This window comes from Numida meleagris, chromosome 6 (genome assembly GCF_002078875.1).
Source record: "Numida meleagris isolate 19003 breed g44 Domestic line chromosome 6, NumMel1.0, whole genome shotgun sequence".
NCBI classification, from domain to species: domain Eukaryota; kingdom Metazoa; phylum Chordata; class Aves; order Galliformes; family Numididae; genus Numida; species Numida meleagris.
The window spans coordinates 12,796,229-12,823,367 of record NC_034414.1 but is presented as its reverse complement, the minus strand read 5'-3'; the positions used below and the strand labels follow the sequence as shown (position 1 = coordinate 12,823,367).

At 40.9% G+C, this 27,139-nt stretch overlaps 2 protein-coding genes across 4 annotated transcripts in view; both read left to right on the top strand.

The window, feature by feature from the left end:
- PTPN5 (protein tyrosine phosphatase, non-receptor type 5) overlaps window positions 1-3,406 on the top strand; it is a 92,221-nt gene extending 88,815 nt beyond the window's left edge. Inside the window, exons 15-17 of one of the 3 annotated variants that reach the window (XR_002440194.1) lie at window positions 982-1,102; window positions 1,218-1,268; window positions 2,738-3,404. The gene's annotated coding sequence lies outside the window, so the exon portion shown is untranslated. Of the gene's footprint in view, window positions 1-981 lie in introns of all 3 variants that reach the window. The other 2 variants (XR_002440192.1, XR_002440193.1) reach the window with 2 other exon arrangements.
- On the top strand, window positions 3,180-27,083 carry IGSF22 (immunoglobulin superfamily member 22). Its single transcript, XM_021402130.1, is given in 25 exon segments — window positions 3,180-3,242; window positions 3,725-3,839; window positions 4,978-5,112; window positions 5,762-5,819; window positions 8,483-8,576; window positions 8,868-8,977; window positions 10,861-11,013; window positions 11,644-11,760; window positions 12,827-13,166; window positions 13,168-13,216; window positions 13,482-13,534; window positions 13,536-13,774; window positions 14,346-14,427; window positions 14,632-14,902; window positions 16,058-16,121; window positions 16,123-16,145; window positions 17,718-17,839; window positions 17,841-17,891; window positions 17,893-18,004; window positions 18,160-18,241; window positions 19,367-19,536; window positions 20,228-20,509; window positions 22,587-22,762; window positions 22,764-22,824; window positions 25,436-27,083. Coding segments are annotated over 25 exon segments (3,090 nt in total). The 3' UTR covers window positions 25,504-27,083.

Below are 27,139 nucleotides of genomic sequence, written 5' to 3'. Positions count from 1 at the left end.
GCATAAGTTTTCAGCTCACTGAAAAAGATGACAATGTTTCAAACTTTGCACATTTTTTCTCGATTTTTTTTTTTTTTACCTTTTCCTTTCTTTTCTAGACCAGTAAAAACTCTCCAAAATCATCAGTAAAAGTGATATATTACCTGGGGATTTTGCCATTGTTTTGTGTGGCGTTTACCCTTAGAATTATTTCTTTCAGCCTCTGGAAGTTGACTAGGTTTTCACATTCTTTGGTTTTCTAAGTTTTTGTGTTTTGTAAAGTATAAGTGGATTATTACACTAGTGCATTCTGTACTAGACTCCCTTCTTGTTTGAATTTAGCCTAAATACAGAATGGGTAACATTAATCTGTTCTAAACAGAGATCAAATGCAGTCAGTGAAGAGAAGCAATTTATTGCCACCAGTTCACCCTCTGTCACAAGCAAGATATGTAATTTGTGTCCTTCAGAATGGATAGACCTGTACTGATGGAAACTCTCTTATTTTTTTAAGAGAGCACTTACTGGCCATAAAGTAGTCAGATGGAAGGATAATAAAAGTAGTAGCCCAGCATTTCAGGAAAAAAAAAATTCTGACCAGTCATTTCTACTACATAGCTGGCACAAGTTGTTGGATCTTAAACTGTACAGTTTTCATGTTGAGAAAATCTGTGGTCGAAGATGAAAGCTTTCATCAAGTAAAAGAAATACAAGTAAAGGGAATTCCATTTGAAGTTGAAGGGTGGAACTGTTAGAATTGTGGTTTGGTTTTTAAACCATGTCACTGTGGGTTTTGAGGGATTTGAAAATCCAAGTATGTTTAAAAGTATGCAAAGGAGCGGGCAGTGGATCAGGTGAGTAGTAGAGCATGCTGTGTGCCTTCTCACTTTTTATCATTTGATGTTGCTGACAAGGAGTTGCCACACAGTGACTGAGGGCAAAATAACTCCTAGCGAAGTGTTTGGGGTTATAGAATAATATCTCTCATCTTTTCCTAACCAGCACCATTCATTACTGTCATCCACATTACTGACCATTTGGATGCAAGAGAAGAAAGAGTGAGAGCGGAATGGCAAAAGAGGGCAGAAGAGGATAAAACTCCTTTTGGGCAGACCAGGAAAAAGTAAGAGTGATCTATCTCCTGGATTCAAAAATCATTTTGCTATGAGAAAAATTCTTGAGCAGAAAGGAATGACAACAGTGTCTAGAGATGTGTGATATCCCTTTATGTTTTTTAGAGGATATAATGAGATACAAAGGCCAGGACAGAGACTCTTCAATTGTTTTCTGTAAGTAAGGAGTCAGAGAACATCTCTTATTCAGGCCAGCTGGAGACAAAGCCTGCTCCACAAGGATGCCAAAGTATATGTATTATGACGAGGAAAAGGATCTCTTTGGGTGAATGCAAAATGAGAGCACTCTCACTAAAGCTGTAATTTCTGCTGGCAACAAAGCAAAGTCTGAAGGTCACATGGTCTTATCATTGTCCTCTTTGTTGACTATGTCTTCTACATTGCAGTGCAGAACTACAACCTTTATCAGAGTTGAAGACTGTGCCCCTAACTCTGGGGAAGGCTGTGTTTCGGGTTGCTTTCCTTCTGCCCCAAGATCCTTCAACAGGAACACCACTGTGTCCAAGTCTTACTTTATCTGCCTTGTCAAGGAACGCTTTCTAAAGCTAGGAATACTTTATTTCTAGATGACTAATGCCTATGCCTCAAGGACTAGAATTGAATAGTTTCTCTACTCCAAACTGTTTTCCGTATTGAGACTAGTCTTGGCACAGCAGTAGGCAGTGGAATCCCTCCTGGAAACAGGTTTTGTGCTTCCAGAAATTTCTCCAGTTAGCACAGACACATGACCTTCCTAAGTGATGCACACCAAGCTAACAAAAGGTGGGTTGCATCTGCAGTGTGGGATTTGCCTTTTGTTGAGGGGCAAGTGAATGTTTTTGTTATTCTCAAAGGCCAGCACATGGCCTATTCCCTATTGCAAGGCTACAGATACTGCCCCTGCCATCAGCCATGGTTTTTGATTAGAAACATTTTGTCTTGCTTTGATTATCTTGGCTTAAAGCAACTTCATTACTGATTGTGTCTTGGTGTTGCAGTGAGAGCAGTGACACAGTTTCCAGCCACGTTCATGGAGAGCAGGGTGTGTGCAAGCCCTTCTGGTATTCGCACATACCTTTCTCTGTGTGATAATTTTAGAATAGCTGGGGACGTCTTTGGTAAGGAAAAGGTGCAATGAAATAATCTAAATGGATAACCAGAGGGAAATTTATTCCGACAGTAGAGTTTATGTTGATTTTCTTGGTGTAAAATTGAAATCTTTTGCTTTTAACCACAGAAAAATACAATCGCAATTCCAGTGAGGCATTTGCATGGAGCTGTTAGAAATGAGTATTCAGAGTAAGCTCTGCTATTAGTCAGTCTGACTGGGAAAAATTACTGTTTTACCTCAACTGAGGAAATAATTCTCAAAAAATACTAAAAGAATTGATTCTAATTGAAAAATGCAGCTGTTTGAGTCCATCTGAATTGAACAGTTAAAAACATTGCCCTTTTCTGCGTTTTCTGTATGTAGATTCATAAAGTGATAAAAACGGCCTTTTGGGTTACTCTACAAGTGTTTTTTCACCTTTGTTATCCTGATGCATAGTGACTTGCCAAGCATTAGATGGCAGCTAGTTGGACAAAGGAGACATATTTATCCCTATACCCATCAGGCAAGTGTATTTATTAACTCCTGCTTCCAGAATTTGCAGCCCCCAGAACGCTGCCAACCATAAAAGCAAAACCATAACAGCAGATGATGAGCACATCTAAACTGAGAAAGAGACTCGACTCTGAAGTCTTCAGATCCCAAGCACGTGTCTCTGAAACTAACAAAAGTGCTGAAGGCAAGTAGTATTCATGTCCTGGGCTTCTAAAACCATCTTTTTTAATAATTAAAGCATAAATGAGACCAAAAGAATTGTTGCCTTTAGGTGTAAAATGTGTACTGAATGGTATGGGAATTGAGGATTTGTCTGAATGAAGGGCAAATTAGGGCTTAGTAAAATTTGGGAGGATAAAGTCCTAATAGGCCTTTTGATACATCTAGTTTTGACGCCCTTCTTGAGTGTTTAACATCAGAACATCAAAGCGTCTTGCAGCACCATTATGCAAGCAAGGTAACCCAGCTTTTCCATTATGTAGATGACACGACTGGGACGCAGAGCAAATTACTTGCCCAAAATCTCACAGAAAGTCTGGGAAAAAGTAAGGAATTGATCAGCACTCCTTTTTTCCCTATGGAAAGTTAGCACAGTACTCGCTGCAAAATCATAGAATCATAGAATTGTAGAATTAGCTAGGTTGGAAAAGATCTACAAGGTCATCCAGTCCAACCATCCACCTACCACCAATAACCCCACTAAACCATGTCTCTCAACACAACATCTAAATGTTCCTTGAACACCTCCTGGGACGGTGACTCAACCACCTCCCTGGGCAGCCCATTCCAGAGCCTGACCACTCTTTCAGAAAAGTACTGTTTCCTGATGTCCAGCCTAAATCTCCCCTGGCACAAAATCCTTTATGTGTAGGGGTTTTAACTAACCAGACAATAGTTCATATACCTGTTATATTCCAGGGCTTCTTGTTGTATCCATTGTTTCCTATTTCTGGTAAATAAATCTTTCAAACAACATCTCTCTGTTCAACTTAACACATTCTTTCCTAACCAAAGAGGTTGCTTTTAGGAAGTCCATGCCATATTGGAGTATTTTAGCATGGTGACGTGCTCCTTTGAGATCCTTGCTGGAGAAAATATTTTTAAATTTGTGGAAAAGCCTTGTCCACTGACAACACCCAAGGGTGAGTAAGAATTATTTCTGGTGAAACCCAGTTCTCTACCTAGTGTATGACAACAGCTGATTGCATTTTCAGGTGCTCCCAGATACATTCACCCACTTCGTGCAAGTAAACATGGTCTGTCATCTTCTACAAATGGAAAAGTGGTTAAAAAAAAAAAAAAGAGAAAACACTATTACTCATCCTTATAATTTCTAGAGGTTTGTGCTGGACCAGTGGAAATCAGTGGGAAAGATACCGTTCATTTTATCTGCTGAAAAGCAGTTCTTACTGATTCAAATTCAGGAGATCCCGTTAAGCAAAAGTCATGATCAGATAATTTGACTGGGGCTGGAAGAGTGTGACCTTGAAAGACTAAGTAAATAAGCTTTCCCATCATGTTCACATATGACAGTTCCATAAGTATATGATGTAATGGAAAGATTATATGAGTCTTCATTATGTATCATAAAAAATCACAAATCATTCCTGTCGGTGTGCAGAGCACTTCTAAAGAACAAATTTAATTCCCATAGCAGTATTTGTAATGTATGTGAAGTTGTACTAAGTACAGTAAGTAATGTAAAGCAAGGTTAATCTGATCTCCATAAAACAGACTTTAAAAATAAACCCAAACAGAGAAAGCAAGTAACAGGTCCTTATTCCACTTCACTCATTTATTTATTAGTTCCAGTATTTCTGGAGGCATTCAGAGCTGAAGTGATAAGTAAACCAAATCCTAATGTAACATGGAAAGGTGAAAGTGGGTACCAGTAGAGGGATCAAGAGTGTTGTTGATGGTATCAGTAAGGAAAACTGGTAGAACACCTTTTTTTTTTCTTGAATTTATTTATTTCCACAATAAAACTTTAAATAAGAAAAAGTTAATCACTATAATATTTACCAACAGCAACAAAAATGTCCCAGTTTGCAGTAAGCCTACTGCAGTACTGCTACTTGCCAATACTGTTGAATGTTTGTAGGGCATTGTTTCCAATCAACAAAAAACTGTACTAGAGTAAGAACCATTATTTTTGTTACTTGGTTATGTATTTAGTGTAATGAGGCACTTATGCCTCTTGTGTGCCATTCAGGCAAAAAAAGAAAAAAAGAAAAAAGAAAAAAATAGTGCTAAACCTTAAGAATTTGTAATATTATTCAGGACTTGCTAATGTGAGTTTGGAGGCTTGCCAGTGTGACTCCCACCTACGAGAAGGGTCTAAGGAGTATCTGCAGAACTATAGACCCATCAGCCTGACTTCAATGCCAGGAAAGGTTTTGGAGCAGATCATCTTGAGTGAGATCACATGGCATGTGCAGGGCAACTGGGGAATCGGGCCCAGACAGCATGGATTCATGAAAAGCAGGTCCTTCTTGACCAGCCTGATCTCCTTCTATGCATTGTTAGCACTTCGGCAAATTCCCAGCAGACGGCCTGGCAGGCAAGATGGTGGGAAGGATTTCTGTAATCTCTTTTTCCAGCAATGGCCATCTGAGAGGGATCACTGAGAACTGTATTCTCTGGTGCTAGGAGAACTTGTTTGGAACTGCATTAATCCCTCTTCCAAGAGAGGTCTAGGCATTTTGAACGTTATAACATGACAATTGCTTGCTTACTTGGAAAAGAAGCAAGAATTTCTTGTGAAGTGCTATGTGCAGGGGACCTCCAGCTCCTAAGAATGACATAAAGAAGTTGATGGTTGAGGAGGAAGAAACATTGGAGATCATCCCTAAGGTTCTGGAGAAGAAGTTAGAGAAAGGCCTGCATGAACTTCCCTGATTTTTCAAGAAGTTGAAAGAGGGGAAGGAAGAAGTGGAGGCTGACATTAGTGTCACAGTACCCAAGACTCCTGAGAAAGGAAAAAAAAAACCTGCATCCAAAAAGACAGCTGTGAGGGAAGACAGTTACACGTTCCAGATGGAATACACATCTACATTTTTTGCAGCTGGACGAAAGCTGGATTTTCAAAGGAATGTGAAGGAATTGTGTCAAATCCTGACAAGGTAAAAAAAAAAACGTTTTCAGAACCACTCTTCAAGTAATGTCTCTAGGAAGATCTCTCACTAGTGATTAAATCCATATCAGGTCAGATATATGGTGTTAATGTAGAATCCTAATAGTCTAGCTAAGCTCTGCAATCCAGTATTCCTTAGTATAAGGCATACTGCATGCCTTGTAAAAAGAATAATAAGGGCTAGGCCCTGACCAGGAATTTTACAGTCCAAGTGAGGTAAATAAAGGACATACTAATGTTTCTATTCTGCCAAGGAACAACTGGTAGAAAAATTCAGAAAATTATCCCAGATTCCATGGCTGTGCCAGATAGTGAATGTAATCTCTGAAGTCCCTAATGTAATTCTTCGGTTACCTAACAGCAGAATTTCTGAAATATCTGGAAAGCAGGTAAAATGTTTGCTTTTGAATACCAAAGATGGCAAGGAAGCTGAATATAGGAAAAATCAACAAAAATAGAGGGTATTAATCATAGAATGGCTTAGATTGGAAGAGACCTTAAAGATCATCTAGTTCCAACTCCAGTTCTGGGGGCAGGGTTGTTACCCACTAGATCAGGCTGCCCAGGGCCCCATCCAACCTGGTCTTGAAGCAGATGGGTAAAAAATATATGCTGCACATCACCAAAATGAATGAAAAAGAGCTGGACGCCTACAGATTTTTTGAGAGAATGATAGGTGATGTATGTTGTGGAACACAGGAGGTTCTGTGTATGAAAACAACATCTGGAGAAAAAAATGAGGGTCAAAACTATGATTTTGTGGTTTTGTAGATTTTTGTATCAAAAAGTAGTCCAAACTATGATCTGCTTTCTTTTTTTTTTTTTTTTTTTTTTTTTTTTTTTTTGTCTCTGTAACATTCATAGAGTCATAGAATCAAAGAATGGCTAGGGTTGGAAAGGACCCCAAGGATCATCAAGTTCCAACTTGCCACAGGCAGGATTGCCAGCCTCCACATCTAATGCTAGACCAGACTGCCCAGGACCCCATCCAACCTGACCTTGAACACCTTCAGGGATGGGGCATCCACAACCTCTCTGAGCAGCCTGTTCCAGCACCTCACCACTCTCTCTGTGAAGAACATCCCCCTGATATCTAACCTAAATCTTCCCTCCTTCAACGTAAAACCATTTCCCCTTGTTCTGCCATTATCTACCCTTGTAAAGAGTTGACTCCCCTCCTGTTTGTAGGCTCCCTTTAGGTACTGGAAGGCTGCAATGAGGTCACCCCACAGCCTTCTCTTCTCCAGGCTGAACAAGCCCAGCTCCCTCAGCCTGTCTTCATAGAGGAGGTGCTCCAGCCCTCTGATCATCTTTGTGGTTCTCCTCTGGACCTTCTCTAACAGATCTCTGTCTTTCTTGGACTGGGGGCCCCAGACCTGGATGCAGTACTCCAGATGGGGCCTGACAAGGGCAGTGTAGAAAGGGACAATCACCTCCATCTCCATCCTGGCCACCCCTCTTCTAATGGAGCCCAGGATACCCTTTGCCTTCTGAGCTGCAAGAGCACACTGCTGGCTCATGCTAAGTTTTTCATCTACCAGAATCCCCAGGTCCTTCTCTGCAGGGCTACTCTCAAGGATTGCTCCTCCCAGTCTGTATATATGCTTGGGATTCGTCCGGCCCAAGTGCAAAACCTTGCACTTTGCTGTGCTGAACCTCATTAGATTCACCTGGTCCCACCTTTTGAGTCTGTTGAGGACCCTCAGAATGGCATCCCTTCCTTCCATTGTGTCAGCCGCATCACTCATGTTACTAGTTTTTTAGGCTCAAACAGAAATCTAACGTTGTTCAAGTCATAGACCAACCCGCAATTACCAGAGCATCCATGTGAAAATACATTTTATGAGATAGCACATCTCAGTTTGAAGCCTGGTTATTACACATAATAAGCTAGATTCTCCACTGACGTCAGTGTGACAGGAATGTGAGTCACTACTGAACTTGGACCGATTTTAGTGGAAAAGTGGGAATGATAAACTGCATCTCGACACTTGATAAAAATGATGCTGTCCACCTGCCTCACCTTTTACTGCTATAGGGCTTTGTCAGAAGTACCATTCTTTAGATGTAATACTTCTATTTTTTAGTAGCTCAAACACATATTATTTAGTAGGATGGCATTACTTAGGCCAAATAGCAATCCTTTGCCAGGCACTGCAGCACTCTTAACAGATAACACAGAAAGATATCAGTTCTCTTTCTGTTTCCCAACCAGTTCCAGATATGCCAAATGGTTCCAGGTATCTCATCTGTAACTGCCTGACACTGTTTCCTTTATAATAACCTAGAATCAGGAGAGGGGAAAAAACAAAACTAAGGCAGAAGTACTGAACAGAAAGCAGTGTGTCTGCTGGCACTTGGTATTGTAAGACTTCATACAACTTCTACTGAGTATTTTGAACTAGTTAGCTTAATTTCTGCTGAAGTTGAAGGAGTGAATTGATCTTGCTGATCTCAAGAAAGAAATCAAAATAACTTCACTGTAGTCTCATTATTTAGTGTAGGAAATCAGAGACTGGAAACTAAGCAAAACAAAAAATGTCTTTTTGGTATTTTAACAGGTTTGCCTGTAACATTCCCGATAAAACCAAAACCACTGAAAATTACAAAAAAAAAAATTGCAGACTGCAGTGTTTGAAATGGCCTGCTAAGGAAAATGCTAAATTTCACTTGGAAGTTCAATGGGCAAGGGTGGAAGCAGGATAAGTATGAGGTCATTACATCTGATGATGGATTGGCCCACGTTTAGGATGTCCAGTCCTGGAACTTTGAACTCAGTACTGAGACTGGAGAGATAGTGCAGGAAGCTCCATTCTTCATTGATCATGGGAAATTCAATGTAAGCTTCTTTGGGCAGTGAGCGAATCAAACTCGAGACATCAGGGTTTAAGCTGCAGAATTCATATAGCTAAAGTGCAAAGTCCTCAAGCTTGAGCCTGTGTTGTATCCTGCAAAAGCAAAGCTACCCAGTTTGATTTATAAAGTGCTTGCTAATTTGTACCATTTCTTTTTGCCGCTCCTCTATCCTTTCCAAGAGGTTCCAGTTCAATTCATCAGCAAAGCTGAGAATACCCAAATGAAAAATGGAAAATCCTGTCTGGAGTGTGTGCTGATTTTGGAAAACATCACTCTGAAAGGAATGAGTAATTGAAAGATCTCAAGTACACCAAGAATCATGAAGGGAAGAGAGCAGAGCTTATCGTAATGTTCATGAGTCAAGTGACTCAGGAGCTTGCGTGGGTATTGCTGTGCAAGACAGTGACCCTAACGGACACTACAGCAGTGCCAGTGTCACTGGGAAGGTAAGTACAATTGGTCCAAGGAAGGAAGAGGAACAGTAGTAGCTTTTGCACTGTTCTTCATTGCAGAGTAGGAGCGCTGCTTTGTTATAACAGCCAGGAAACTGATCTGAGATAATGTTGATCTGCAGTCTATTTATTTAACGTGAAATAAGCCATTAGTCTGTGCTTTGTCTTGGTATTATGAAGATGATAATTAAGGATGTCCCTTTGCTGTAGAAAATGCTAGAAGCGTAAAGCAGTAAATCTTCCATCTAAGTCCTTGCATGTACTGCTTAAAGCAGTCTAGTAAAGTATGGTGTTTTTTATTTAAACCAGGATTGTCATAATGAATTCTTATCCTGATTCTTTAAAGCCACCCATGGGATGTTTGAATGCTGAGGACCAGAGGCACAACATGAGACTCTTGGTGCAGTAAATATTTAATATCAAGTTTATTTCTTTAATTAATTTTGCATTAGCATTGTTGATGCTGTAAATTTGTACCTAGGTTCTTTATGGAAAGACATGAGGCTGCTAGGAGAGAAAGGTCGGCAAGATTATTTTTGAGCTCTCAGCATAGGCTGGAGAAGAATTTCAAAATTCTTCCTCACAGAGTGTGGATTTTAGTGGCTTTTAGTGTCTGTGATAACTTCTGTTAATCGTGGGCCAGCTTTGAGTATGCCCAGTTGCCTTCCATGTGAAGTGTATCATTTAACACTGTTTTAAAACAAAGTGCTTGGAAAGAGGAAACAATCATTATTAATATATCCTTCGCAGGTTCAAGAACAACAGAATATTTAGTCACTAGGATGGTATGAAGGAAACTTTAGGGGCCAAGAGGAGCTCAGCTGGGAGGTCAGACAGATTTTACATTGTTTTTGTGGAAGATTGATCTGCCCTACTACACACCCTGACAGCTGCCTCTGAGTCTAGTTTCTCTCTAATAGCTACGCATTTTCTGCATTGCGTGATGTCCCACAAACCCTGATTTGACTTGGTGCACAGACTTGGGAGGAAGTCACCCTATTAGTAGCATTTTTTCCCAAAACAGGCCAGATGAAAGGAGCAGTTTCCCAATGGCATAACCAGACCTCGGCTTCCCAGGCATGCAGCCCTATGAGGAGTCCATGGCCAAGGTTGAGACTGGCTGGTGGTGGGCATGGAAACCCTAACTTCTGGAGGACAGGTACCAGACCTGGTAAGTGAAAGTGGCAGTGTAGGGACAATGTGGGGAGGGGGGATTCTCTGACCTTTCCTCTACTGAAGAAACCTTTTATGTGTTACAGGTAAGCTAGAAAGCCACGTCTGAGCTGCCTCTCCCATGCAGTGGTCTAAAAGGCTCCTACCAGATTCTATGCACAACAGAATTGCAGTCTGGTATCTTAGTTATAGACTCATATTTCCTTATGCAGAGTTCAATTTCAGATATAAATGTTGCAGAAATGTTTATCTGGTTTGAAAGTTCTTTTGGACCAGCTAGGGATCCAGAAGAGTGCGAGAGGCTGCTTTTCTGCTTCAGCTTTTGGGTTCCTAGAGCTGCTGTCCCTCTAGTGGAAATACACCTATAAAGAAGGGTACAAACTATGTAAGAACAGGCTCTCTTTACCCTCGTTTCTTCCTATGATGTGCAGTTCACCAAGCAGAGATAATAGCTTTCATCCTGAGGGTCTGTTTATTTTGTTGGAAGGTCTCCCTGCTGTTAAATACCTCCTTGGTACTTTAAATGCTCAGTCCACAATGATTCTGCAGTTTCTCTCCTCGTGTCTCCACTGGGATTTCTTCTATTTGCCACTTTGAAGGCTGTATGTGTGATGTTCTTGCTCAAAGTGATAATCTTGCCAAACTCTGTGTCATCCTGAATGGTGAGAAGATGGAAGAAATATGGTTCAAGGACAGCAAATGGTAAAATACCCATGGTATCATCAGTATAATGGAAAAGCTGCAAAACTCTGTTGATATACTTCTGGTGTAACTACTGGGAGACTTGCCCTGATTTTGATAAGACGCTTTTGACTAAGGATAAGCAGGTGGACAGATCAGACAAAGACTGATCTAATCCTTCCCAGTCTTCTACAGTCTCAGCCTTGCTAAGTTTTGGCTTTAATTCTTGGCTTTTACAAATTTTCCCTTCCTAGTCTCCTGTGAAGATGCTTATATGCTTTCGTGTTTGTTAACATATTTTCTCAGCCTGTAGACTCACTTTCATTCCCACAAGGTTGGTGTCTCACCACCCACCCTTCTCTCTCACCCAGTCTCAGATTTTCAGAGTACTTAGCAAATGTATCCTTTGCATGCTAATACCTACCTTCCATTACACGCCATGTGGCTTTTCTAGGCAAATACATAGATCACCCTGTCCACATAATTCATTCTGTCCATAAATCACAGAGCATTTTACCAGAGAAGGACTTGGAAATCCTGATTTCTTAGTCAACTTAGAACAGGAAATTCTGAGATTCACGGGTGGGGTCAAAGATGGTGTTTGTCGCAATGTGTGTTGTTTTGTGCCTCAGTCTTCTTGTCAGATTGTAGCTATGAAAGGAATCTCGGTACTGTAGTAGGAAGCAAATTCATCAACAGTCTAAAAGAGGAGCATGAAGAGAGGCACACGTTCAGCCAAGGGGACAGAGGACAAAGCAAGAGTTGCAGGTAGCTAAGCCATCTCCTTACTGCTGTTAACACTAACACTTGCAGAATCTGTGCATCACCAGATCCCCTTAGCTGGGGCTGTACCATTTTCAGGCTTGTCTGTGTGAGCAAAACCTTTCTGCTTCGTTGTTAGCCAAGGGGAGAAAACTGAACAGTCATACCAATTGATTTTAAGTGACAACACACAGGTTTCCATGTTTATAAATCTGTGATCGAGAATGTTGGCCTCAGCCTTTACTTGAAAGGTTGTCATGAGCAACGAGAAAAACACCTTTTCTGAAATTATATATGAAGTATATAAATATGTGTATTACTCAGCTCTTGGCAGCCAGATGGCGCCAGATGGACTTTCAGAATCATCTGCAGCATGGAAATGAGCCTCTTTCTCTTCTCCAGGTAAAGGTGAGATGGATGGATACCGCTGCCTAGACAGTAGGACAAATGAAGCAGTAAAGATGCTGTGGCTGCAGCATCGAATATAGATTTATAGAACCTGTGTGCAGTAAAAACCCACCCACAGCAAAGGCTTGGTACAGGGAGTGATTTTAATGCTGTCAGAAATATTGACTGCGTTTTTGTGACTATTTCAGCAGAAGATTGTCCTTTGTAAACATATACCTGACAAAAGGAAAAACACAAAATTATTTAGGAACTTGGTTATTTTTCTTTATTGTGCACAGCACTTCCGTATCATTTTCCCATATAACTCTAACAACTGGCAGAATGTTTTGTTTACAAGCAGTAAACCTTGATTCTGTGATCTTTGTAGTGATCATAGCTTATCCAAATGTGGTCTTTAGGGAAGAATAGCACAAAGGGCTTCCTCATTTGCATTCAAAACTTTAAAACTACCTGGAAATAAGTCTCAAGGACCTAGAGAACTGGGGTGCATTAGGCACTTGCTGTTTCTCAGAGCTCCATCCTTTTCTGCTGAACTGTACAACTGAAGGAAATCAGCCAGGTTCTTGTTCAAGAAACAGAACTGAATTGCCTGAATCAAAACACATGGAAGATTTCGTATGTCCCTGAAGATTTTTATGAAATACAGGATTCTTATATGAAAAAAAAATTCAAGGAGTGTTACAAGGGGCCCAGCTCTGGACCGCCTTTGTTGGGAACTTGCAGACACAGGAAAAATGTTAGGGTGTATTTGCAGCTGCAGCTTTCAATGGGTTTCTTTTCAGATTCTCCTGTTATTGAAGCTTTTCACCGCATGTAATGTAACTGTGAAGAATGAGCATACTGAAAGCGTCAAGGTGCCTTTCAAGGCAAAGGCATTGAGTAAAGTCTTATGTTTCTGAGACGGTGTTGAGGTGACAGAGAAAAAGGTGATGGAGAAAACCAGTGACTGTGTTACAATCAAACACTGTGCAAGAGAAGACAATGGAGACATTATGCTGAATCTCAAAAAATGACTGTGGCTCAGCTTTGGACAATCTTTACCTCAGCATTGTTGGAAACGCCTCATATTAATCATTTTATAGCAGGCCGGCTGCTGGTAGACATGTTGGGCTGCAAACACTCTAATTCAGATTTTCAGATTTTCTCTTCAAAAAAATAAAAAATAAAAATCTTGCAGTGGGCCAGACTCTTATCGAATTGTGTGATTCAAGTCCAGTTTTGCTGTAATCAATAGAACTACCTTGATTTACACTGTGAAAGGATATGACCCTCTAAGTAATGGCCCTCCATGTCACTCTGGTCAGCTGTTCACACTGCAAACAATCCAAAACCCCCACAGGGGAGAGTAGAGTTCCTGGAACACACAGGGAGTATGCATTATAATGGAATGGAAAGCACCCAGAGGCAATGGAGGAAAACTGGTAATTCACTTCACATCTAGAGGAGGGTGGCTGGGGAAAATATCTTGGATCAAAGCAGGGGTGGTAGAAAGTAAGTTTGGTATGGAGGTGGAGAAAGGAAAAGCATACCAATTCAACATATTTCCTATCAGCTCTGAGGGCCTCAGTAAGCCCCTGGAAACAGAAAAAGGTTTTGCCAGATGACCTATTGAGTAAGCATACAAGGATCTCAGGCCAGCTGTTTTTAATGTAGTTTCACTGTCCTGCTTCCCATCATTTTTTTGTCCTCTTCCTTCTTGCTGGTTCCCAAAAGAACACTGTCCTTGTGCTTCAGGGGACAAATTAGAAGGACAGGAGCTTAGCAACTGTTTTGTGCTTGGACTAAAACTAGGACCAAACAAATAGCTAGGTCCTTTCACTGCAAGTGTTTTCAGACTCAGAAACCCCTCAACATGGACTGGCCATGAAAGAGGACTGACTAACGCTCTGTTCTAGCGTCAGTTATGTAAGCTTAGTAGAATATGGCAGAAATGAAAAGTGTCTTTCTCTGGAAAATATTGTGGAGGAGGAGAGAAGATAATTTAAAAGGGAATGCTTAAAAACATTTTGTTTTGCAGCCAAGAAAGAAAATATGTCAGCCAAAACCTAAGTTAGTTAGAAAACACTGCTGAACTATGTTCTGGGACTTATAGTTTGGGTACCTCTTGTGCTCATTTTTCCCTTATGGACTTGAATCCCCAGAGAAGCAGTGCCTCCTAACATTTGCTGCTCTATTCTTCCCAGGATCAGAGTCTATCACAGAAGACAGTGTAGACAGTGTGTCTGGCCTATTGAAGCATTCCAGAAGCAAAATTTCCAAACTGAAGTAATATATGTCAGTTATCACCTAAAGTGTTGCAATTTTTCATTTTTATCCAAATTTCCTATGGATTAAGGGAAGCGTTTCTGTGTTGCTCTGTAGCATACTGCAGAAAGAGCTCGTTCTTGGAATAAATGCAAGCATTTAAATGTTTCAACCTTCAAAGCAATAAAGGGAAGTAGATGGCAAAGTAAGAGGCTGTAAAAGAAGATTGCAGCCATGAGTAAACTAAACATGCACGTTATCCTTCTTGCTGTACATATGTATGTATACCTACACGCACATATACAATCTGAAATCCCCAAATTCTGTTTGTGCTGTGCTAAATTGATTTTTCTCTGTATGGAGTTTCTTGCACGGGTGTCTCAGCCTCAAGGGGAAGATGTCAGGAAAGAAGCTGTCACCATCACCAGGAACTCCTCAGCCCAGGATGGAGGCTCCCCATTGCAAGGCTACATCATGGAAAGACGGAAAAAAAAAGGTAGTAATCTTTGAGTCTCGGGGAACAAAGGTCCAGTCCAAGGTCAGATCAAGATTACTTACATGTTTTATAAAGGCAGATGAAAAGCAAAATAAGCTTTGAATAAAAAGTTGAGTACTATTGATTGATCAAGTAAATAGCATCTAGCAAGGTATATTTTGACATGCTGTTCAAAGTGAGATCCACTTTTCAACCCACAGAGACAGCTGGACACCCACATGCAACAGTGACACAGCAGAACATTCAGCATCTCTGAAAGTCACACCCATTGATTTGGTTGTCTAATTTCTAATTTCAAACACCCATGTTTTGTATTTCTCCATACCTACGTTTGATTGCCTTTCCCTGACTTAGACCAGAAATGAATTAAACAAGTGACTGATTGTGTTGCATCCATCAGATAGCAACCATATGATCAATGCTTAGTACAGCTTGCATAACACATGGGAGTGTTCATATCAGCAGCAGCGTTTGACTAACAAGACTTTTGCTTTTCCTTTTCTGCTAATATTTTAGTTCTTGGATTCTTTCCTCTGTCTCATTCAAAATGTTGCACTTCTGTGCTAATTAAGTTACAATCAATCACACTATCCAAAAATATCCCCTTTGAAATACCAACATCACTCATGGTAAATAATGGAAACAGTTTTTACAGTAAATTATTCAGTTCCCTGAATTTTTTTTTTTTTAAATTGAATGGAGGTTTAACCTTGCTTGAAGGCTGGGCTGTGAGAGGCCTTCTGTTGAATTTTTTACTTTATGGGAAGTCCCGCAAAAGCCAGTGGGGGAAAAATATGAATATACTTTTCCCCAGAATGTATGATTACACCAAGATATAGACCATAATCTAGTGGAAGGCATTATAATGCCAAAATATGCCTCTCTTTTCATATTACACTCAAAGGAATTATACTTCCTTCTTCTGGACCTTAGTGAGAGATGTGGAAATGGACTACTGGAGATGTGAAGTCTAGATTTAATTGAGGGGCACCCTTAACCCCAAAGTTCATGTTGTTCTCCAGGTGTCTGTGAGCCGAAAATACCTCTTGGTTTATGTCGGTCTAGAAGTAACTAAAAAAAAAAAATCAGTGGCCAGGTGGAAACACTCTTGGAGCTGATTAGAGAGTTACGTAATTGCAACATTTGTCTCTCCAGGTACTCAACGGATACAGCATGAGTTCAACCTTGCAGGCCCTGGATTTCCTAGCGCACCTTCAACCACTTGTTGCAAAGGATCCCATCAGTGTATTTCTTTCACTATTTAATGGCTAGTCTTTCTAAACACGTATGCTATGACAAGATCTATGCATTTATGACTGAAGTCTGAAGGAGTCTGGCAAACTTCATCCTGACTCAATGTAAGAATTTCATTGTATTTGCAGTTTAACTAATGAAGGCCTTAATACTGCTGTCTGTAAGAGTAATTACAAGTTCCTGGAAGTGTGATATTATTCAGCTAAAATGTGCAAGTATTAAGATATGAATATAGGAAGGAATTCTCACCAGGAACAGCTGTGTATATGCAAAAATCAAACAGATCAACATGATAGCGGTGCTCTAAGGGGGAGATACCTTTAACGCTTGATGTTCACGTACAGTTTGCCAAGGGCCCTAATGTATGACAAAGAAAATATTTTGTTGTGAAATTTCTAACATCTTTATGCTGCTTTCATCAGTTCCCCATCACCTTTTTTAAAAGCCGGGGGTTTTGTGTTCTTTTTCTCTTCTCCCTTAAGACTGGGTTTGTAGCAGGAAAGGTCTGTGCCTAATTTTGGACTGATTGAAATCACAAACTCTAAAGGATTGTGGTGCTTCAGAAATGCTGAACTGGGGAAATTTTACTTTGTTATATAGAATTCTTACTCTGTGTGTCCGTATAACTAAAGCATTTGAAAAACAAAAGTTTGTCAGAGGCCATCAATAAATGGCTTAAACTATCATTGTAATCTTTTAATCAATATAGGAGCGGTCCTCTGGTGCACATTATTCAGGGGGAAAAATAAACAACTCCCAAAATGTAGAAGCTAGTATAACAAAAAAAAAAAAAAAAGAAAAAGAAAAAGAAAGAAAGAGAATTCTATGCTTAGAGAGCCTTGAGGTTAAATAATTAGTTAGAAGGGAAAGCATCCTGGTTCCTTTACATCAGAAGACAACATAAAAACAGTTTAAAGCCTGAAACCATGATTCTTCTCCTATTTGAAGACTTGCATTATTCTGCATTAAGTCTAGGAGAGTATGTTCTACCCATATGCACCATATTCCTTATGACTCTTTATGCTCATAAGAGTATTCTGTAAAAGCCATTAGCATTGAGGTTGGCACAGCATGCTGCACTAGTTGACTTGGGCGAGGAGGATGGTCTTGGTTATTTTTGTTTATTTTTTAATGCATTTTGTCTGAGAGTGTTGAAGGAGAACGTGAATTTGGACTATTCATTTGATTCAAAACATACAGATACTTTTTAATATCCCATCTTTCACTCTTCTTACTTATTATGGAGATCTAACTAGACAGCTGTGAGGTTAACTAATGAGCTACGAGGTAGAATAATAAGCAAAAAACAAGATGTATATTTTCAAAAGTTTTCAATTTTTTATACTTAAACAGCTAGCCTCAGAACAGGGTTTATATGTATATATGTTCATTTTAGAAACTGCACTGCCTTAGTGGACAGAATTTGCTGTGTTTACCAAGGTTCCTTTTACCCTAAAACCTTGTAGATTTGACATCTTGAAATAGGAACAGTTCTATGTTCACATACGCAAACATAGACCTGCCGGTAAAGTAGCATGTCACAGTGCTCCTTCTGTCACAGAGCCTGCAGAACTCATGAAGGTCCTCCACGTGGTGGATTTTTCCAGCTCTAGCCTTCCCTTAGCCTGCCAGGAACCAAACAAGGAAGCTGTGCCATCAGGATACATACTAGAGGATAGAAGTGGAGGACACCAAGGAATGGACAAAGTGCACCGAGATCCATATCTCTAGTACCACTTAACACTGCAGGAGGCTGCAGGAAAGACGTATCCTTCCAAGCTACGAATGAAGCCAGTGAGGGAAAAGCAATGGAGTTGCAGGAAGGAATTCTAGCAATACCACCTCCAGGTAAGACTTGCAATATCCATGCAGCTGGAATTCGCATCTCTTACTGTTCCTTTCAGCTTCTTAAATATACATCATTTTTTAAAGGGCTGCCAAATTCACCTTGCACAAAGGAATGTTCAGTATCAGAGCCCTACTTCTTTTTGCTATGTTTTTAGAGGCATTGGGAGAAAATGGAAGCCAGCACAAGGTGTGCAGTTCTTTATTCAAACTAAAGGATTCTGCCATCCTTCTGGCTAGGTACTGAGCTGTTCCCTGAACAGGTATCTTAGGTATAATGGCAGTTGTTTCTTCCACTACTGACTTCTCAAGTATTTGATTACACAAGTCATGGTTGGAATATTCTCTGATTTCTGTCAAGGGTGCTGTAGTCTGAATATGGGTTAGGTGGGTAAGTATTATAGCAAATAAACTATCATGCTTGAAATGCCTGTTTTAAATACAGTGGTACTGAGACAGGATTATAGTTCTTTCAGGTGGTTGGTTTGAATGAGATGAGCGATCAGGTGCCAGCATGCTGAAGTTTAAAATAGTATTATCAGAGGTCATGCTTCAAAGACACTAATTAAGTCTTGAGAATTAAAGTATTATGACACGCCAAGAAATCTCTAGCCAGCTCACTATTCAAGGTAGGAAATTACTTAAATCGTTCTTGTTTAGGGTTTAGGAGTTCTTGATTATTAATTATGAAATTCAGACTTTTTATGCCTAAGATACTCCCAGGTGACAAAGCATGATGCTGACTGCTCTAAGCAGCTGTAAGTCATGTTACATAACACTGATTTCTGCAGAATAGACAGATGTTCAAGCCTGACTGAGGGAAATTTCAGAAGACAATATGGTGACCAATAATAAAAATGATTGTTTCTACTCTCAGTCTCCACTTTGGAACTACATAACCAATCTGTGCAGTATAGCTTTGTTACTGTATCTCCAAACAGAGGAACACCAAAAAATTTCAGAAGGAATGTCCCTGATATAGAAAGGCAATGTGCAGTACTGTAACGAGAAGTTGTACTAGAAACAGACATAGAAAATTGTTCGTGGCAAAGAAGATCTAACCATTTAATAAGGCATTAGAGCTGCTGCTTATTTTTCTTTGTTTTCATTCACTTTTTACATGAACTATTCTTAGATGTTCCTGTTCTACCTTTCTCACCTGAAATTGGTGTGAACAGGTGCTCATCATTAAGCTGTTGATTGCTGAGGCATTACTGTTTCTTTTCGTGTTGTAAGGATATTAGGAAAATATCTGGCATTGTTCCTCTCAACTGACTACAGCCTTAGTTTTTCTTTTTTCAATGCAGTCTCTCATTATTTTAATCTTTTAATTTCTCTTTCTGTCTTTCTTCTATCCCCTCATAGGTTTGACCCGACTGTGAGGCTGAAGAGCCACATGGTGGTTTGTGCTGGAACAGCACTGTGCATTTGTACATCTTTGTCCGTAAGATTCTGTGTCATGTCCTATGCAGGAAAAATCCTGCACTTAGAGATTTCTTTGCCATCTGGTAAAATACAGCTGCAGGATTATGGAGGCTGATGTTGTCTTATGTGGCATCTCCTAAGTCAAGACACCTACCTTGTTTCCCACATCCCATCTTTGCTCAAAGCTGAAGCCAGTTATCTGAGGCAAACAGTGAAGGAGCATGATTCACACCCAAGCAATTAGGAGGGCACTGATAGGCTTTCCTCATGCTTGTCCAACGTGGAGGGAAAGGGTGAAGCAGTATTGCTTCAGATGTCCCCAAATACTACCTTGTTTTGCATTCCATGTTTGATTGGGCACAAATCTCTAATAGCACTAACACAGTAGTATCTGTCCCCTTCCTTGGCAGTCTGGAGACATTATTTCCATTGCAAGTAAGTTTGTGACAGCCAAGTGGAGGCAAACTACCTTGCTCCTTAGAGAGACTTCCGTTACTGTAATGATCTGCTGGGGGTTAGGGATCTTTGCATTGTATTTTGTACACCATCTCTTCAGAGTGCTTTTAAAATTAGCAGCCATATTTTTTCATCAGAAAGGAATTACATAGGGAGAACTGCTAACCAGGTTCCTCAAGCTAGAAGAAATCAAGGAGAAAGTACTTTAACTAGACACACAAGGACTCTGGAAGGGAGGAGCTGAAGTGAAAAAATTTTGTCCCAGAAAAGAACACAGGGAGGATTCCAAACAGAAGAAATCAATACTTAAATGCACAAATTAATTGTTAGATCTCCTCTGATCAGCCACTAATCTCAGCTGGCTTGAGAAAGTCCCAGAAACTGTGACACTAAAATAGAATTACAGCCAAGATGAAGAAAACTAGCAGACACATGATGATATCCTGAAACATGATGTCAGTACTGCCACATGGTTCTCAGCCACAGAAAAATTCTACAGCAATACGTACACAGTCACAGGCCTGCTTCCAGGGAGAAAATACTTGTTCTGAGTCATTGCCTGCAATGATACTGGGGACACTGACCCTGTGGATTCAGAGGAGCTATGATGTGTCTCCAAAGATAAAGGTAAGCATAAAAATTCATGTTAGTGCTGAGGAAAAAAGGTGCTTCTGTACACAAGACTGCAGACTAAGGTCAGGCTTCCTCTTTGGCTTTGAGCATGTCGCTAACTTGTTCTGCACCTCAGCTCTCCACCCAGGCAGTGAGCACAGACATGCCTTTTTTGCTGTTCCATCTATTTGATAGCAGTTTTCTCGGATCCAGGCTTCCTTCTACAATATGCATGCATAGCACATTATGTAGTAGCTTCTACAGATGTTGATTAAAATTTAAGATAGTAGAGCCTGTCTGAGGCTGATGGTCTATCATATCTTGATGAAGCAGACTACTGGCTTTACAAATCATTGTCTTGTAGTGTATTTCCTCTCCAGCTGGGATTTGTTTCCTAAATGAGAAGGATTCTTTCAGAAGTACCAATCAGTCATGTTTAGGAGATTGCACAACAGTCTTGTTGGGCAAGAAACTGTAGAAGTCCCTAGGTCTGCTTTTAGCACACTCATGGGTACTGTGTCAGATAAATACGTTTTCCTTTGTTCAGTTGTTCTTTGCTCAGGCCTAATCAGTAATAAGGATGTCTCATTAGCAGTAGTCCCAGACAAAACTGAACGATGCCCCAGCTCATGAAGTCAAAAAGGTAAGTGATCCTTCTGCCCGGGCTGGGGAAAAGCAGAATGTTGAATACTTGGGTTTGTGAGATCCAAGTTAGGCCTACTACTACATATATTTTATTTATTAAAACAGAAGCATAAAACAAGGAAAACATATATTAATATATATATTACCAGACTATGCATCTATTTCTTCAGAGGCTATCTACATGCTTCTACTAGTCTTCTAATCCCATTAAGAGCAATGGGAATTACATTGAAGTAATAGAATAAGTAATACACTAAGCAACCTGGCACCCAATTATTTATTTTTATTTAATGATCAGCCTTTCTTGATCCATGTAACTAAACCATAGGTATGTTTCTTCTGTTACATGTTCTCCTGAGAAGGAACATATCCAGTTTGGTGGTTGTAGTCATCTTTTGTGCAGAAGTGCTGTAGGCCTGAATCTTTCTCTAGGCCTGAAAATAACTTAAGTATCTTCTGTGCATGTAAACAACTATAAAGGGTAGTAAATGGAGGTTGTGTCTTAGGGTACATTCCCTTGGTAACAACCTGCTTGTGTCAGCAGGACACAAGCAGATGTGAACTGATTTCCTATTCTTCATTATAAATGGCAAGCCACTGGGTTTATTTGTAGAAGCCTGAGACATAGTAGAAGAACTCTGAGGAGTAAGGAAAGAGAGTTGTTTCCCAAGAATGAGGTCTCATAAGAGAATTTTGCCCTACGGTGCTGTATTTAGGATCCAGGGGACTTACCTGATGGGACCTCATTCTAATGCAAAAGAAGATAATAAAGACTTCAGAAAATGTGTTTAGATGCAGGCTGAAAATAGATTTACAATGGACGCTGGAAATTAAATTGCACATGCAGTTCCCCATGATTCCCCTAGAGCATTCCGTCGACTATAAATGCCTCAGAGCAATATCCCTTCCTTTCCAAGATCACCTGGTTTGGTTTATAATTGGGTGTAATTTAATCATGCATTTCTAAAGCACCTTGGGAGCCAAATATCCCAAAGCACTTTACAATTTAATGGTATTAACCAGAGAAAGCATCAATATATCTCCATGGAGCAAAAATCTGATACCTTATTTACAGACTGAGAAGCAAAGAAATTAATTGCTTGCCTACAATTGCATAGCAGGTTAATGGGAGATTGAAGTTTCTGAGTCCTCCTTCTCTTGTTTTTCATTTCATATTTGTTTACATGGGGAATAGGTACACTGGTCAGATGCTGAGAGTAATGCAGTGTATTGCTCCTTCTTCCTCCATGACTGGGGAAAGAAGGCCTAGGGCATGAACTGTCATACCCAAGCTGTTTGGATTTGTACTTACACAGGAGAAGACTTCCTGTCCTGATGGTGCTGGCTATATGTGTGTGTATGTTTGCATATCTGCGTGCAACAGACAGTGCAGTGTAAAGCAGCCCACAGCATCTTTGTTTCCATGGCACGGTATTTTGACCTCAAGCTGAAGGAGTGTCCCAGCACGGACTAGCATTGTGCACATCACCAACAAACCATAGCATGAGTCATGGTAATGACTGCACCATGAGCTATGCTTTCACTAACAATCCCCACCCAGGAGTGACCCCATACAAGGGCAATATTAGCATCACATGCAAGTTCAAGTTGTGGTTTAGCTGTGGCAACAAGTGGCATCTGCCTGCTTATGATCCCAACAACTTACAGCTGTAAGCTGACCATAAGTAAGTCAGATCCACAGCTGCCATGCTTCAGATTGTATAACTAGCAGTAGATTTTATGTCTCTGAGTATAGTTTATACTCTGCTATTTTTCAAGGCAAGTGTTCTTACTGTGACTGGCAGCATGGATCACACTTCTCTGGATCATTTTGGCTCTTGTGCCTGCCCATAAAGGAACCAATTGCCCAGTTCTGCAGATGAAGGTCCAAGGACCACAGTGTTTCTAAGAATTTATTTTCAAATCTAAAAAGCAGCCTGTCTCTGGTGTTGTCTTCCTCTGAAGTCTTTAAGATTTGCTTTCAATTGCTTTTGAAAACAGTATTAGGTCCCTTAAAAATGGCATATTTGGGCTAGCAGTCTCATAAATACCCCCAGGTGACTCTGGGAGGTCACTGATATGCTCCCTTCTCTTCCCTGCTTTTCTCCATGCCAGAAATTCCCACCCAGAGAGTTTTAAATCAGATTGTAACACAGCAGCAGTGTTCTAGCTAGCTCATACTGGTCATGTGCAGCTGAACATTTACAGGTGTGTAGGGTGATGTTTTACTAATAGTAATGCACAAGCCACAAGTAGTTTCCCCATATCATGATGCCCAAACTTGTAGCTTGCAGACTGGTCTTAGTACAGCCATGCCTGGGAACTGCTGTGTCCGCTGAGTTTCGGCAGCCCCTAATACGCTCACCCAGCTTACGATTAACCAGGGATCGAGGTTAAACATTGGAGAGCAAGAAATCTCCATCCTTTTATCTGACATGAAACTCTTTTCCCCATTTTCCTTTCTAGAGAAAAGGCCTTTGTTCCTCTGGACCTGTTGTTATTCTTTAAAGGGAGTAAGAGAGAGACGCTGCCAGACACAGCTTGAAATGAAATTGATACAGCACCAATAATCACAGACTACATTTGGAAAGATCTTTCAGGGTTATTTTTGTCTGTGATCAGTGCTTCTGGACAGCCTGCTGGCAACTGCTGGGGCCCCCGCTCTGGAGGGCTCTGTTCTCCTTGCCAGTGCAGAAGTAGCTCAGTGTGGGTCAGTGGAGGGAAAGGACGTGCGTGCTGTGGTTTCCACTCTGATTTTCAAGCACTCATTCATCTCTTTGTGTAGGATACATATGACACTTATTTCACTGAAGCCAGCCACTACCCACCTAAAACACCAAAAGCAGTTCTTCACTGTCTTTTAAGACACCCTGGTGTTACTGTGTCTTATGCTTCCTAGGTTCACTGATGCACTCCTCCCTGAAGCCACAGATTCAAGCCACATCCAACAACTAGAGGACAGTTTCCTAGTTCCCAAAAACAGTGGAAGCTCTCTCTAGCCTGGCATCACTATCAGCCAAGCTAATGCAGGGAGAACTTTGGCAATGCTGTTCACCTCTGCTCAGGAAAGACAGGCACACTGGAGGGGCAGAACAGCTTTCTATACCTTTGGAGATCTGACTGCTGGAAAGGACAAACCTTCTGTCTTCCCACACAGACCTTGTTGTGGTAAAAACTGTTACAATAGGAACGCGCCTCTTCAAAGCTATTCAAAGCAGCCTGTTTGTAAGCAGAGGTAGCTAAGGAGCAAGGCTTGCAAAAGTACTGTGTGGGTGAGGTGCTAATTTATTTTTGGATTTTTTAATGGCCCCTTGGAGGTGGGGGGCAGCTGAGATATCAGATGCTGTAAGATCTTATTTCCAGGGCCTCATGAGGCTCCTCCTTGTCCTCCTCAACTTACCTGGGCAGACCCTTGGAAGAATCTCTTTCCTGCTAGGGGTTTTTGCATCTGAGTGAGGTGGGGAGAACAGATGTCAGAATAAGAGATAATGGACTGAAAAACTGTCTTTGGAAGACGAGGATTTCACTTCAAATTGAACTTAACTGCAGGTTTATTTTAGACCTGCAGAACTAAATTCTTGCTGATTTTCATTCTGGAAGATTGGTAGTTACTGCCTGGGGCTGGGTGCTGCCAGCTGGAGGACAGTGTTACCTGCTGTGGGGACTCTAGCTGTGAAAGCACTTTGTTAGACTGGGAGCTCCTTCAGACCACGTTAGGACTTTCTTTAGGGATTTCAATGGTCTTTACGTGGTGACAGGTGGCCCAAAAGGAAAGGGAGTAAGGAATGATCTAAGACCTCTGATTTCTCTGCTTTTCCACAGGAGCTAAACCTCTGTTTGTCTTCTCTCTTATGTAGGCTTTTCCATCTCTTTATGGAGCTTGCGTTCTTCTGCTTAGCCATATTTTCAGTTTTAGCCTTTTTCATAGTATTTGTAAAAACATGGTGCATTGCTCCACCTCTGTGACACAGAGCAGTAACATCTTACAGCTCTGAAGGGGTTAACTTCATTTTCTGTGGCACAGTGCTGAGGACACAATGCCTATTAGACACAGTGACTTTTTCAGAACAGTGATGAACTGAACAAAGGGAAATGAGAATGAAAATGAGGTTTCCCAGAACTTGAAGTATCACTTCCTGTGAAAGTTGTAATCAATTGTTTTTGAAAGTTGTTACCAGTTGTTTAGGAAAGCTTATATTTAGCTTTATAAAGCCATGTAGCTAGTGCTTTGTGAGACTTCCACTCAAAACTTAGAGTTGGTTGTGGTGATTGCAGCGCTTCTCACTTTCTGTTAAGAAAAATGTGATAAAACCCTCTTGGACACAGTGTCAAAAAGTTTGCAGAAGCCTAAACACAGGATGTAATTAGCAGAACCTGCTCTCCCTGGTCTAACATGCAGAACAGCATTGCTGTGGCTGCATCATTTATTTTTGCTTGTGTGGCTCAAAATGCAAGTGTGCTTGGCTTCTGTAATGGTCAGTTAAACTAGGTGGTAGAGAGAGGGGCTCCTGCTCAACAGGGCCAGTTCTAATGTTTCCGTATTTCCCCCCTCTAAAGTGGTTTCAGGCAGCATGTTAAGGATGATGTTTCTAATATATTTCTGCTAATGTATCTTAACAGTAATAAAAGGTGCCAAATAGCGCTGTTTTCCCTTCTACGTATCAGTTTGCTTCACTGGTCAATGAGAATCTTGCTTCTGAGTTCAGGAGGAGGGCTGGATTCTGTCTACTTATTTGCAGATAGCTCAGCAGGATCTCTGTGATGATGTAAGCTTCATTATGTCAGGCTGTGTATAAACATACAGTAAGCAATAAATATGGAGTACTTAAAACCTTGAAATTCCATAAAAGTAAATACAATCTGCAGCTTTACAAATGAGGGAGTCACTGCGTGAAAGAGCTGGTTGCAGAAGGCAAACCTGAGATCCAGAATGGTCCAGTAACCTCATTGCTGGCGGGTAAGACTAAGGAATTAGAACATATCTGAACCACTGAATGATTGACGTAGTCAGATTTATATATACTAGTGTTGGTTCTTTTAGTTTAGAGTGATTTTTTCCTGGAGCCTTTCTGGTATAAAAGCGTAATGTGGCCAGCCACACGCACATGCTTAGCCCAAGAATATTTTGCCATCTTTGTTCCACCTGGAACAAGGAAGGAAGTGTGAGGGAACAGGATGTTCCTCCCATCGAGCTTCTAATTTTCTTAAACAAATTGTAAGAGACAAGTAGGAAAGAAACACCTGATTTCCCTCACAGTTATTCCTTTGGGCTGCTTTGAAACTTGGTAGTGGTTCTGCCTAGTACTGATTCATTCTCGCATCAGGAATCACTGCGCTCAAAAGGGGAGAGTGGAAGAATGTTAAGCCTGCGAGCAGATCCATTTAATGGACTGGGAGCGCCTGTTCTGCATTTCTACGCTATAGATCCTTGAAACCTGTTCCACTGGTGACAGATGGCCTGGTTCAGGATTAATGAAACCAAATATCTGTGCCACTGCATCAAATGCAGCTGAGGAAACTGGCATCAGATCCTCAACCAGAAAAATATGTCCATGCTAACCTATTTCTCCCCTGGAAATTTTTGCTTAGGAGAGGAGGAAAAAATAATTGGCCATTTATCTGGGGTTTCTGGGTAAACTCAGTGAGCAACCTTCTCAGAGCAATCATTTGCAGCAAGCTGCCTTCTCCTGGGAAATGTGGACAAATGACCATTGTAAGTGGGAATGGATTTTGCAGCAAGGAGCCAGTGTCCTTCAGGGCTCTGCACCCCAGGACACTTGGGACGCGTTGTAACACCAGCCAGTCACCATCAGCATGGTGGTGCCTAGCTCATTTGTGCTGGATGTGCTCTGTGAGGTGCCTGTGGGTGTTTTTCAGGGGTTCTCCAGATGGGAATACTATATCTGGCTGTGACAGCACCTTTCTGCTTCAGTGCAGCTCTGGGTAGCTTCAGGGCAGATCCACACCACTGAGGGACATAAGTGGCACAGCACTGCCTGC